The sequence below is a fragment of the Natrix helvetica genome (genome assembly GCF_964273705.1).
Source record: "Natrix helvetica genome assembly, chromosome: 7".
Taxonomy (NCBI): Eukaryota; Metazoa; Chordata; class Lepidosauria; order Squamata; family Natricidae; genus Natrix; species Natrix helvetica.
Window position 1 is genome coordinate 54,182,724 of NC_138558.1, and position 14,400 is coordinate 54,197,123.

The following is a 14,400-nucleotide window of genomic DNA, read 5'->3' on the forward strand; positions in this document are numbered from 1 at the left end:
TGGAGGTTGGTTACTGTCGGTTGCTCCCTCCCACTTCAACCTGTTCTCTGTGCCTGGCTCTTTTTGGACCAGTATTTAATGCTTTGTTAGTGTTTTGTCAAATACTCTCCCAATTCACAGCCTTCCATATTGAAGAGAGTGCCTGATGGTTTTCCTGAAACGCAAGTTGACATTTAACTCTGCTAATCAGGAAGAGGATGACACTTCTAACCCGGCATCTCTCCCGAAAGGCTAACTGCCGGCATCTACCTTCCCCTGCCCGGATTCTAATTCCTCCGGTTTCAATACCCCACAAACCCTTTACTCGGCTTTTGAAAAACGTATATAAAAAGGAAAAAAGGTGGGGCAAATGTGGGCGACCGCCAGAGGGCAGCGAGGGAGAGCTGGATTGTTGGCAGTCCGAATCCATGCAGACTCGCCGCGGGAAGCGTAGGAATAATTCTCCGGTTCCTTCCTTTCTGCCATTCTGGGCAGCCGCCGCGCCGCGTCCAGGCGGGAAAGACGAACACTCGAGGTCCCGAGCTCCCCACCACCCAACCCTCTCCCGCTGCGTCGAGCCGCGGAGGAAGACGCAGCGCCAGGATCCGAGCGACTTCTCCCTCCCGGCGGCGCTTTGGGGCCGAGCCCTTCCAGCCACGCCACACGGCGCGGTCGCCGTTCTTTCTCCGCCCGTCCGTCCGCCGCGCGAACAGAGTTGACTATATATGGTCAAAGCCGGGAGATAAGCGAGAGCTGGGTGAGCTGCGCTTCCTGCTTTGCGCAGCCGGGAGTTGACGTCGCTCCCTCCCCTTCCACGCCGCTGGAGGAGGAGGAGGAGGTGGAAGAGGAGAGGGGACTGGCCAAGCCCTTCCTTGCTTTGCCTTGCCTTTGCTCCAGCCGCGGACTCGTCGCCCTTGAAGCCCCCGCAGCAGCGACAGGCAGCCACGATGCCCTACCAGCTGAGTGAGTGGCGACATTCCCGCCGTTCGCGGGGAGGCTGTTTAGATAGGCCGGGGACTGCGGGAACGTGGCTCTGCCTTCCGTGACCAGCGGAGAAGGCAGAGGAGGAAGAGCGGCGTCCCGGCTGGTCCCGTTACTGTCGATCCGAGGCTCCCTGCGCTTCCCTTCGATCAAATGAGATGGCGGGCCTCTCTTGGGAGCGGCCCGGGAAGCTGAATGGGAGAGGAGAGGCGGGGTGGTGGTGTAGTGATACGATTCCACCTTCGATCCGGGAAAATGTAGCTCCGATCATTTCGGAATCCGCCGTCTGGCCATGGGGGGAACCTTCCCAGCCACTCGCGCATCGCCGGGCCGAGGCGGGTTTCTTGATCTGGAAGGGGGAGAGAAGGCTGGTTGGAGCCGCTTGCCGCTTGATGGCTGAGTCAAGCAACAGGTTACATTTGGGGCCCAACGCCTCCCTCTTTCCTCCGTAGAGGCTAACCCTGTGTCTGTCCCCTTCTCTCTTGCAGAAACAGTGTTTGCCAGCCTCCCGCAGGTCGAAAGGGGGGTCTCCAAAATCATTGGCGGAGATCCGAAAGGCAACAATTTCTTATATACCAATGGAAAATCTGTCATCATTCGAAACATAGATGTAATGTATTCTGGTTTTTATATTTACTTAATTTAAAGCTTTCGTGTGAAACCACTTATGGCTTTGTAATTTCTGTGTAATTGGGGAAGAAATATTTGTGCCGATCTAGGAGGGCGTGGAGAAGCCGCCGTAGCGTATAAGTCAAAAGAGATCTAAGAATATCCAACAGCCAGGTTGCCTTTAGGGTTCCTGCCATGAAATCCAGAGTAGGAATGGTGGAGGGCAGCTGTTCTAAATAGCACTAAAATCCAGAAAACAAAGGTTAGTTCAGTGGCTATAGTCACTGTGAGATATATTTAATTTGGGTGTGTGCCTAATTAATAAAAGATCCAGAATAAGTGCCTTGGATTGCAAAGTACAGCCCTCCCCCCTTAGGCTTCATGAAGGCAGCCCCTCTTTTTTTCATAGCCCTGTCAATTTAAAGTGGGTTTTCTTCCTTTTCCCTCCTACTCAAGTGGAAGTCAGGGAAAAGAGGGGCTGCCTTAATGACTAGAAGAGAAGGACTGTGAATGTAGTTGCATAAAGTCCAAATCAATTTATCCGAATAATTTTTAAACTATACATACCCTTAATGTATATATAAAAATGCAAAGCACTAGATACATTGAACAAAATTAAACAATTAAATATTAAGACCTTTTGTGTTGTATTTTCCTTAATATTGTAACCGATGTGGCAGAACTCCTGTATTAGTTTCATGAGTTATGATATTGCATGCTCAGATTGTATAAAATTATTATTTTACAAAAAGGGGAAAAAGAGCCAGGGTAGGAACACCCTTCAAGGGCCAGGTCCACTGACAGGCAGGAGTCCTGGCTATGGAATCTTGGACTCAGAAAGCAAGGGAACAGGAAAAGAGAAATAGGATAGGCCCAGCCAATAAATAAACATAAATTATCCTTTTTGATGATCTGAGCATGCTTCCCACACAGAGCTCTCCCAGTTTGTTCATTAAAAGCATTGGGACTCTTCTAACACCTGGACTTTGGGGAAGGAAAAAAAATAGTTGGTAAATTTCTTTATCAAATGTAGCCACTTCACCAGAACTGAAAGTTGCAAATGATCTCATATGGACACCCTTTTGCATGAAAGACTTTCAAAACAGTTTCTGGATGAGAGTCTAGTTAGAGTTAATTGGGCATTGGAGTGGCTGAAATTACAAGTATGAAAAAGGTTACTATTCAATTGTCATATAAATCTCCATATTTAGATTACTCATTAGACTTTAGCAGAAACTTAAGACCTGATAATAGAAATTAAGAGATGTTGTTTTCTAAAAAATTGTTTGCCATGGCAGCCTTCGGTATTAGCCCAGTAAGACCTATCTTCTCTTCTGATTTTACTGTTTACTGGAAGAGGTGGAAACCAGAATTGTGTTCCTCTTAGAAATGTTCTCATACCTGTAGGCAACATTCATTGAATCACATCCTATCATATCTTGCAGCTAAAATCCTTCCTCTCTAGTTCTGCATGTTGCTAGGGGATTCCAGGGCAGAAGCATTCCAGGGGTTGGAGCAGTATAGCTTTGTTACAGTGCAAGTATACTATGGATTATGTACCTTCATGAAGTACAATGCAGCCATATTACAGGCAGTCCTTGACTTACAAGAACAATTGAGCCCAAAATGTTCGTTGCTGAGAGAGTTGTTAAGTGAATTTTGCACCATTTTATGACCTTTCTTGCCACAGATTTACCTTATTTTTCAGAGTATAAGACACATTCCCCTCCTCCCTAAAAGAGGGTGAAAATTTGGGTGCGTCTTATACACCAAGTGTAGCCCTGCCTACCTGCCAGCCCCCACCCTTTGGCCTCTGCCTCTCAGCAATTTACCTCCTTGCAGCAAATGGGGAAAATGGGGCTTGTGGAGGTGGCTATAGTCTATGGTAATTGATCATTGGGAGGCCCCTGCTGCAACTGAAATTGAAAGTGAAAAGGCTGTTTGCTGCAAAGAGGAAAATTGGTGGGAGGCAGAGGCAGGTTTTATTTTTCTTGTGCAAATCAGGCTGTGCTGAAACTGAAACAGGTTTCTGTTTGCTGTTTACTGCAAAGAGGTAAGTCAGTAACTATAAATTCCTATAGAATGTTCAAATTATTAGACTTATTTTTTAAAGACTGCTTTATTATTGTTCTAGACAACTTAACAAAATGAAGATTTTTTAAAAAAGTAAATGCTTGATCTGAAGAGGCCCAGTGCTATTGTATCTTCTTTTAAATAGCAGAGAATAACATATACTTCCAGAAAGTCACATCAATTTTAACAGCATCTGTACAAGTATAGTCTGAAATGTAAAAGCACAAACATTGTATATTGTCTGTGCTGTTTGCTGCAAGGAGGTAAATTGCTGGGAGGCAGAAGCAGATTTTTTCCTCTTGTTTTCCTCCCCAAAAGCTAGGTGCATCTTATACGGTAAGTGAATCACTGCAGTTGTTAAGTTAGTAGAATGATTGTTAAGTGAGTCTAGCTTCCGCATTGCCTTCACTTGTCAGAAGATCACAAAAGGTGATAACATGATACTGGAACATTGCAACCATCATAAATATGAACTAGATGTCAAGCATTTGAATGTTGCTCATGTGACCATGGGATGCTACAACAGTTGTAAATATGAAAAAAACAGAAGTCCCTTTTTCAGTGATGTTGTAATTTTGAATTGTCACTAAATGAACTGCTTTTTAACTAGTTTAAGTTACAACTATCTGAGAAAGAAAGGAATGAACAATTTCAACAGCTGATACTTTCTTCCATGAATATAAATACCTTCAACCTGACCACACTGGATATATTGATTGCAAGAGGTCCTCAGTTAATGGTGCCAAGTGGGATTGGAATTGCTGTCATATCATGCCATTGTGCTGCTTAGCAATGACAATTCTGGCATTACTGTTGACATGACTGCAGGGATGCTGCAATGATTGGAACTTCAAGGACCAGTCATAAGTTACCACTTGCTCAGCACTAATGCAAATTTGAATGGTTGCTGAGCAAGTAGTCCTCAAGCAAGGACCATCCATATAAGTCCCCAAATTTTCAGCCAAATCCAACCTATCTAGATTGCATCAGGTTTCTGAATCTTGTGCTAAGAATTGTTTGCTTTTATGATATGTAAAACTTTAAAAATAAGAATTTATTCCACTGTCCTGAACTACTAGACTACTGATTTAAAATGTCATGGTAAAATTACTTTGTTAAACTGTTAATTACATGCCATCAAGTCATTATCAATACTTAATGGCCACGTACATTTTTGAGATGATCTGTCCCCAACTTGGTCCTTGTTTTTCAACAGTGTACTCATTGCTTCTATAAATGTATCTATTCACCTTGCTGCTGGTCATCCTTTTCCCCCTTCCATTCCCCCCTGCATTATAGTCTTAAGAGAGCTAGGTTTGTGCATTGTGTCTAAATTGGAGCCTGGCCATTCATGCCTTGAAGGAAAACTGGATTGATTTGTTCATTTGCTTGTTTTCTTGGCTATCCATAGTATTTCCTCATTTTCAAAGTTCAAAAGTGTCAATACTCTTTCTATTCCTCTTCAGTATTTTCATTGTTAATCTAAAGCTGCTTGCAATACTGTACCTGTTGTCATTAGTCTTTACATTTAATCTTAGTCACAGTTTTTTTACTGTGTTCCTTGCACTTTCAGCTTGCAAATGTAGATTTTCAGCTATCAGAGTAATGTTATTGATGTCTCTTGGTCCAGTTTTAAAATCGCACTTGGTTGGCATGGTGAACTCGGCCTGGCCTGTGACATCGAGGGGCACCTGTGACGGGCCAGACAAGGCTGGGAGGGGTGATCCAGGGCGGGCGCCAAAGCCGGGGGGAAATGGGGGGAGAAGCTGAGCATCAGGACTTATGCGCAGCTGGGGAGAGTGCTTGGTGGAGTGTCGAACAGTGCTGGGGGAAGACGAACTGCCCATTCGGTTTTAGACTGGAGTCCAAGTGCAGAGGCAACAGCAGTGGGGAGAGGTCAAAATGGGAAGCCCCTGTCTACTGCTGCCTGCCCATTGGCTGAGGCGGCTTCCCCTTTTCACCCCTCTTCCTCTTTGCAGTTCGTGCAGTATTGTTCGACACCCCCTCCTCAAGTACCCTCCTCAGCTGCACACAAGCGATGTCCTGCAGTTTGTGTAGTACTGCAGAGCAAGCTCATAGGAGATCAGTAGCGTGAGATCGTGTGCTACTGATCTCACACTACAGTAGTTTAGGCCACTGTTGTCTACGAACTGAGGCTTGTTACCAGAGCTGTTTGAAGTGTGTTTGCAAGATAAAATTTTGGGGCAGTAAAATCACCGAGCTTGAAGCCTCCCATCAGCTTGAAAACACCTTTCATGCTGTTCCAATCTGTAAATGGCACGAAGAGCATTTACAAGCTGATGGGAGGCTTCAAGCGAGGTGATTTCGCTGCCCCAAAGTCTTGTCGGCTTGGAAACGCTCTTTGCGCCGAGACTGCAACAGTGCAGGGGTTTGCAAACCGATGGGAGACTTGAAGCAAGGGATTTCGCTGCCTCAAAGTCTTGTCAAATAATTTTCATGCTGTCTGAATCTTCCTCCACACTCAGAAAAGTATGAGGCCAGGGGGAGAGATTGGCATTGCTGCCGCTGGTCCTGGCTTTCCCATGCAAGGGCAGTGTGGTCCCAGTGAAAGAGGGCTGCAAGGTCTGATCTACAACTTGGTGTGGCCATTTGGGGAGGAATATGGCAGCCTTAGATCTGACCCATGCGGTCGCCCTGAAGCCAGCGAGAGACCAACCCCACTGCCTTGGTCTCATCCCCTGGGCATGCACACAGCAGACAGCGAGTGCATTTGACCTGGAAGAAAGAGGAGCACTCAGAATATACTTAACCTGTGGGGCAAGACAGTCCCCATGGACACCAGGGCCTGCATGCGCTCACCGCCTCCTGTGAGCATGCTTAGGGGGTGGCAGAGTAGCCTCTTGAGTCCAATCTAAGGCTAACCAAGTTCAGGCCCGGATGTCTGCCACCAGGTTGTAGAATATATCAGGGCCATGCATCAGAGCCTCCATGACCCACTAGTTGGTCCAGTCTCACACTCTGAGAGGCCTTCCTTTCACTGTGACACCCTCTCCCCCATTGGAAAGCCACAGCCAGACTCCTCAACTGCAAACCCTGACCCAGGCAAAGCAAGCAAGGGGTGCTCTGCATGTGGCCAGAGGCTCCCTCGCCAGATGCCCAGGCTGCAGTCTCTCTCCACATTATCCACTCAAGCACAGTCCCGCCAGCTCACCGGGACTCACCCCAAACTCACCTCTGCCCTGTGGCACCCTCCAGATGCAATGGTTTGCCTGTGGATGCCTCTGGCCAAGTCCCATTGACGGGTGCCACCTCAGAGGACAGGGCATGGGTCGAGGCTCCGGCAGCCTTTCCTCTGCCTGTAGATCGGGAAACCTGGACCAGCTTTGCCAGTGGAACTCCTGCCTGGCAGGTTTAAAGGGTGCGGGAGCCCGCAGGCGCCGGGTATGAGCTTCCACTGGGGGGAGGGGCTGTCCCAGTGAAAAGGAAGCACTGCCAATCTCTCCCCTTCTCCTTGTCCCTTTCTGAACATGGCCTTGTAGTCTGTGAGGCTTCCCTTTCACTGGGACCGCCCCAGGGCCCACATTGGAAAGCTGCGGCTGCCAGCTGCACGGCTACCAACAGTGCTGGCAATTTCCCCCCTGGCCTGTGGAGTCATCCTGGAAACAGTAAAGGACTGGTTTGCGTCACCTTGACCCGGCCCAGGCCAACCGAGCACTGATCTACAACTTGTGGCGGCCATCCGGGCCTGAACATGGTCAGTCTTAGGTACGCCCAATGCAGCTGCCCTGGAGGGATGGCAGGGCCTGCATGTGCTCACCACCTTCTGTGAGCATGCTTAGGGGATGGCAGAGTAGCCTCACTGGTGAGAGACTGCCCTGCTGCCTTGGCCTCGCCCCCTGGGGGGCTGCAAGGGCAGGCTGGGGCTTGCGCACAGGAGACGGTGAATGCTGGTGTCCTGGATGAAAGGGAGGCACTCAGAATGCAGTGAGCCTATGGGGCAGGCTGGCCCCCAGGGATGGCAGGCCCCGCGTGCTCGCCTTTTACTGTGTGCCTGCCTAGGGGGTGGGGCAGGGACGGCCCCCTGCCAGCTCTGGCCCTAAGGATTTAAGCCTCACTGCTTTCTGGCCTGGATAACCGCTGCCAGAATCAGCACCAGGTCAGTCTAGGCCGAGGCGCTGCAGGCCAGTGCTCCACTGTTTCCAGGGTGGCTCCATGGGCCAGATCTAACCACATTGTGGGCCTTTAGTTTGACACTCCTGTTCTAAGAAACCTTGGATCTGGACATCTCTATTCTATAGAATTAGTATATTTCTATATTTGATATTTTCTGAACTTACTTTGGCATCCTATACCATACTAATTTATGCTCCTGAGTTCAGAGATCTTTAAGAAGATTTTTTTTTTGTATACCTGTTTCCATCCTGGATGTTGTAATATAGCTTTTTGTCTTTTCTAAAAAGTCTCTGAAACTGTTAAATTATTTCCTGGGGTCTTTGCCTTTCTAGGCTTTGACTTTTCTTTAAAACTGGTGGGTTGCATTATGAAAACTGTCTTTCTTCTTTGATGTTGTTATTTTGCTTTAACTTGAATTGGAATTTGCACTTCAGCAGTTTGGGTTCAGTTTATAATCAACCTGCGATTACATTTTTACTGTAATATCTCCCTTTATCAGTTTGATTTCTTTAAATTCTATCCCGTGATATCTACAGGTGAAACTTGAAAAATTAGAATATCGTGCAAAAGTTCATTTATTTCAGTAATGCAACATAAAAGGTGAAATTAATATATGAGATAAGACTCATTACATGCAAAGCAAGATAGTTCAAGCTGTGATTTGTCATAATTGTGATGATTATGGCGTACAGCTCATGAAAACCCCAAATCCACCATCTGAGAAAATTAGAATATTACATGCAATCAATAAAACAAGGATTGTACATAGATAGTCCAGTCATTGAGTACATTGTAGAGTTTTGTGATCTGACTTGCCACGTAGATTGGCCAGAGGAAATACTCGTGTCTTGGTTCAAAGATGGCTTAAACGATGACCTGTACAATGCCTGCATTGCCCATGGAGCCCCAGTCTTCCTGCACAGCGGGTGTGTCTTGGCTGAGGAACGGAAATAATCCAAGCTTGAAACCAGTACCGCGCAAACTGCTCTTGGAAAAGAACCCAGCCGAAAGGGAGAAGGGAAGAAACTAAACCTTGCTCTGCCTCGCCATGCTCAGCCGCTTGCTTCCATTGCAGGAAGGAAGGTCACTGCGCAAGTGAGTGCCATGTGACAATGTCCACCCGAAAGGGAGAAGCAGGTCAGATGGAAACCCTCAAAGCCACCATTGTGTTCCAAAGATATCGCCGTGAAGACCCATTCAGTCATTGAGTTCCCCCTGGAATCAATTACATTGTGAGGAACTCTCACCCCTTCCGGTGGATGAACTGAAGTCAGTGGCAGAGCGACTATGAAGAACCTTTGGTGAGTGGGGTTGTCAAACCCTTTACAACCCCTATAGAACTGTTAATTCCGGTAAACGGGGAGAGAAGTGAAACTTAAGGCATTGCTAGATTTGAGGTGCAAGAGAAACCTAATAAGCCCGACTCTGGTTGTGGAACTCTGCCTTCAACTAAGGCCACTTAAAACCTCAATCTCGTTCTGCCAACTTGATGGGTCTATTTCAGGGGGTGCCCTGGCCATGTTTGCCACTGAACCATTCGAATTAATGATGGTAAATCACTCTGAAACCATTGCTTTCATTCTGACGCTAGGGATGGAGTTGGCCCTAGTTCTGGGGCTAACCTGGTTAAAGAAGTGGAACCCAAGGGTGGACTGGACAGAGGGGACCCTCCAATTCCCTAATGATGAATTAATTCGGAACGAAGAACCCCACCAGACTGAAACACCGCAGAGTGAGGAGGTAGCTGCGGTTGTGGCGAATGGACCCTTACCGGCCATCCCCAGGGAATACTGGGATTTGATGGATTTTTTTAACGAAGTGGCCTCAGATGAACTCCCCCTCCCCCTGCCTGCAGGTCTACAGATTGTGACATCGAGATTTTACCGGGGGCCAAACTACCTAAGCCAAAACTTTACATAATGACTCTCCAGGAACTGGATGAATTGCGGCAATTTATAGACAAAAACCTCAAGTATGGGTTCATAGAACTGGTGAGACCCAAGGTGGCTGCCTCCTCCTGTTCCAGGAGGATGGCTCATATGTTTCAGTGTGGATTATAAGAATTTAAATGTTTTTGCAAGGAAAATCTTTATCTCCTATTCTTGATGAAGGACATGCTGGCCCATCTGGCAAAGGGGATGCTTTTTTCTAAACTAGACTTGCAGGAGGCTTATTACCAGATCAGGATCTGAGAGGGGGACGAACAGAAAATAGTGTTTAATTGTCTGTTGGGATGTTTTGAGTTTAAGGTTTTGCCATTTGGACTCCAAGGGGCTCCCGCCGTTTTAAAGCAGCTAATTAATGAGGTGCTGCATGAGCACTTGTATAAGGGAGTTTTGGTTTATCTTGATGATATATTGATTTATACTGAAACTAAGACTCAACATGTTAAATTGGTGCAGGAGGTTTTGAAGAAATTAAGGGCAGCTAAGTTTTTTGCCAAACTCTCCAAATGTGATTTTCACCAAGATAAGATACATTACCTAGGGTACAGAATCTCTCACCATGGGGTGGAAATGGACCCCACAAAAGTCAGAGCAGCCTCAAGTACCCTCCGTACTCACAAACAATTGCAGAGCTTCCTAGGGTTCACTTAACTTTTATAGGCAGTTTATACCCTCCTTTGCCCAAATAGCGTTGCCGATTACAAATCTGTTAAATGCCAAAGGGGTAGGTAAACTGAAACCTAGCCAACTACTGAATTGGACTATGAAATTCCAAGTGGCATTTGAAAAACTGAAAAACTGTTTTCGGCTGAATCTGTATTAAAACACCCTGATCCAGAGAAACCATTTGTAATCCAGGCCAATGCCAGTGATGTGGCAGTTGGTGCTTTTTACTCCATGAGAATGAAGAAGGCAAATTACAACTATGAATTCACCTCTAGGAAGATAACTGAAACTGAACAGTGATGGGCAATATGTGAAAAGAAGGCTTTTGCAATTAGGTGGGCACTCCTAATTGGGAGACATTTCTTGGAAGGAAGTAAAATACCTTTCGAAGTATGGATCAACCACAAGAACCTGGAAGCGCTCAAAACCCCAACCAAAATGTCTCCAAAACAAGTCTGGGGGGCATAGTACTTCCAAGCTTTAATTTCACTTTTGGCAGATGCCTTGTCCAGACTATCGCAATATAACAGTGTCAGTACAGAAGTAATTAAGCCCATGGTTCCAACCTCCCAATTAGCAGCTAAGGTCGTCACATGCTCTCAGGCGAAGAACGATGCATCCACCTTAGACAATGTCACCACCACAGATTTCAAAAAAGCCTTAGAAACAGTTTAGTGCCAATAAATGTACTTGCATAATAAAAGAGGGGTTAGCTTGGGTGGGAAATAAGCTGCATGTCCCAATTAGGGAAAGGCTGAGGACTACGCAAGCTTGTCACGACTCCAAATTAGCTGGTCACTTTGGTTTTGTAAAAACATTACAGTTACTGAAACTGTAATTCTGGTGGCCATCATTTAAAAAATGACATACAAAGTTATGTAGCAAGCTGCCCCATTTGTGCTGCCGCTAAACGCCGGCAAGGGAACCCCCCCCCCCCGGTCTACTGCAGCCAGTGGCCAACCTTTCAGCACCGTGGAAAGAGATCTCCATGGATTTCATTGTTGAATTGCCCGAGAGTTCTGGAAACACTGTGATCTGGGTTGTCACAGATCTTTTCTCAAAACAGGTTCATTTCATCCCATGCCAAAAGATCCCTATGGCTAAAGCCTTGGCTAAACTGTTTTTGGTCCATATTTACCACTTGCATGGGCCCCCACAATGTATTATTTTGGACAGAGGGTTTCAATTCAGGTCCAAGTTCTGGAAAGCTTTTTTGAATCTACAGTAGAACCTCTGGTCATGAATGCTTCTGACCACGACCAAATCTGGTTCCGACCAAAAAATTCACAAATTTTTTTAATCTGGTCACGAACACATACTCGGGTGGTGATCAAACATGACTATGGACGATTTCCCCTTGCGCACCATTTTTTTTGTAAGTACCAAACAACAGCGACCTCATGTGGCTGCTGCATTAATTTTGGTTAGGGTCAGGTCATGACCAAATTGGGTTGCGACCAAAGTTATGAAACAAATTATGGTCGTGACCACAAGTTCTACTGTACTTGGGATTTTGTTCTAGTCACCATACACAGACAAATGGGGCCATGGAATGAATGAACTCAGTTCTGGAACAGTACTTGCATTGTTTTATTAATTACAAGCAGGACAACTGGACCGAACTACTGCCTTTTGCAGAAGTAGCCTATAATAATGCCGTTCATGCTAGCACAGGTTTTACCCCTTTCAGAGTGGCGACAGGGCAAGAATTTAATGCTATACCTGAATTACCCTCATATGAACCAGATATACCCTCCTTGAAATAGTGCATCAGTCATTTGCAATCCATTTGGCCCGTGGTCTGCAAACCCTTGAATGAAGCTAAGGCTGCCTATAAAGCACAAGCAGACAAGAAACGAACAGAACCCAAACCTTATAAAGTGGGGGATAAAGTTTACTTTTCCCCCATGTTTCTCAAATCTTTGCAGCAGTCTAAAATGTTGGGTCTTAATTGGGCTTTTCCCCATAGTTCATATCATTAACCTTGTCATGGTGGAATTACAATTCCTACGCTTTCCATTGTAACTTATTGAAGCCTGAAGTCACCTCTGATCTTCATCAGGCTACTACCCCTGTTCCACCCCCTATTATGGTAGAGGGTGAACAACATTTTGAGATTCAGAAAATTCTTGACTCTTAAGAAATTCCATGGGACCATTCAGAACCTGGTGACTTGGAAACACCTTCCCTTCTCACACAATGAATGGTTTCACAAAAAAAACATGTGCATGCCCCTAAATTAGTACATATATTTCATCACTTGTACCCTGACAAACCTCGTTGATTTTATGTTTCCTTGTCTCCCCTTCTCTGTTTTCTTTCAGGTGGACTTCCCATTTTTCTATGGGGGAGGAGCATGTCAGGTCCCATATATTTCTACAGGGACGCTGGCATTTTGGTGGGAGGAAAGGGGAGGAATGGAGTGATCTGTATATGAAGTTTCTGTTTCTGTTTCCTGCATTACTGTGCTAATCTCTATATGAAGTTTCTGTTTCTTGCATTACTGTATCAATGTCTTTATGAAGCTTCTGTTTCCCTGCAATGATGTAGTGTGGGAGGGGTTTGGTTAGCATTGCTTTATAAGCTGGTTTTAAGTTGAGAAGCTTCAGTTCTTGCCTAGATCTCTTGTTAACACAAACCTTTCAATAAAAGCTTTTCACATCTTTTTCAGTAGCATATTGAGTGCCATCTATCCTGAGGGATTCATCATTCAGCACTATAGATTTAGTGATTTTATCTTGCCTTTCCATGTGGTTTTCTTGATTAAATATAGCAATGTTTTACTATTGCCTTCTACGCACTATTGAAGCTTTGCCATTACCACTCCAGCATCTGCCTATATGGGTACTGCCCATTAGAGGTGCCTGCTTGCTTCACCTGGCTAGCTGGAAGGATCTTGGTGACATCACTGGTATTCTGCATTCTTGGCATGCATTCCTTGCCTTCGTCCTTCCCAAGAACACCCTATTGCAGGGCTGTTAAATTCGATTTCATTGAGGGCCGCATCAGGGTTGTTTTTGACCTCAGGGAGCAGGGGAAGCTTGGCCAGGGTGAGCATAGCCAGCTTGACATCGCTTGTGTCAGGGGCACCTGTGGCCCGAGCACTCTACCAGCAAAAATGGTCTCCTGAGCTCCGTTTTTGGCTGCAATGATCTCCTCCCTGGGTCGGACGACTGTGTGTGTGTGAATGTGTTACGTTCGCAGTTCCCATTGGTGGCCGTGGTGATCCGGGACCGTGGGTCGGACGTGTGAGTGAAAGCTATCTGTTTTGTCTGGGGCCCCGGGAGGACCATGGGTGGTAGTGAAAGTAAACCCCAGACCCCCCTCCAATGTATGTTAGACCATTTTAAGGCTGAATTCATGTCTCAGGACTATGGCATCAGGTGGAGTAGGCACAAACTCAGGGTATTTTGCACTTCTGAATGGCCCACTTTCGGCTTTGATTGGCCAGCCACAGGCACATTTGATCCCCAAATTACTCTAAAAGTCCATCAGTTGGTGTTCCACCCCGAATTGGGCCACCCCGACCAGGCTCCTTACATAGATGTGTGGTATTACTTGGTGCGAAGATCCCCTCCCTGGATGAAAAAATGCCAAGCCAAAGCAGTCAATGTCATGATGTCTCATACACTGACGCTGAAACGTCCAAAAATAAAAGAGGTTCCTCCCATAATGGCCAGTGCTCCAGAAGAGGTCCCCCACCCCCCCACCTTATGAAGTCTCTCAGGTGGAGGCACCCCGATTAGCTGTGGCCAGGCCACCACCTGTGCCTGCTCTAGTGCCCCAGGTGCACCACTCAGGTGCCCGTCCACACAGCGTAAGCTCAAGTGGAACCTCGGGGGCTACCTGGATGGAAGGAAGGCTGGATGAACTAACCCCCCTACTCTCAGCCACCAGCTCTTTCAAAGGCTCCCAGGATCTGGCTCCCACTGAACGACCAGTATCCCCAGAAGCAAAAGAAGAAACAGGAGAGGGGGAAGGGATGGAAGCAAGTGGAGGCATACCCATAGGG

At 46.4% G+C, this 14,400-nt stretch overlaps 1 protein-coding gene across 2 annotated transcripts in view; it reads left to right on the forward strand.

Moving 5' to 3' along the window:
• Positions 1-748: 748 nt before the first annotated feature.
• Positions 749-14,400, forward strand: part of WDR1 (WD repeat domain 1) — a 56,053-nt gene continuing 42,401 nt past the window's right edge. Inside the window, exons 1-2 of one of the 2 annotated variants that reach the window (XM_081958893.1) lie at positions 749-942; positions 1,449-1,570. In XM_081958893.1, coding sequence (XP_081815019.1) covers positions 927-942; positions 1,449-1,570 — 138 coding nt within the window. In that variant the 5' untranslated portion in view covers positions 749-926. The remainder of the gene's footprint in view (positions 943-1,448; positions 1,571-14,400) is intronic. The other variant, XM_081958892.1, reaches the window with a different exon arrangement.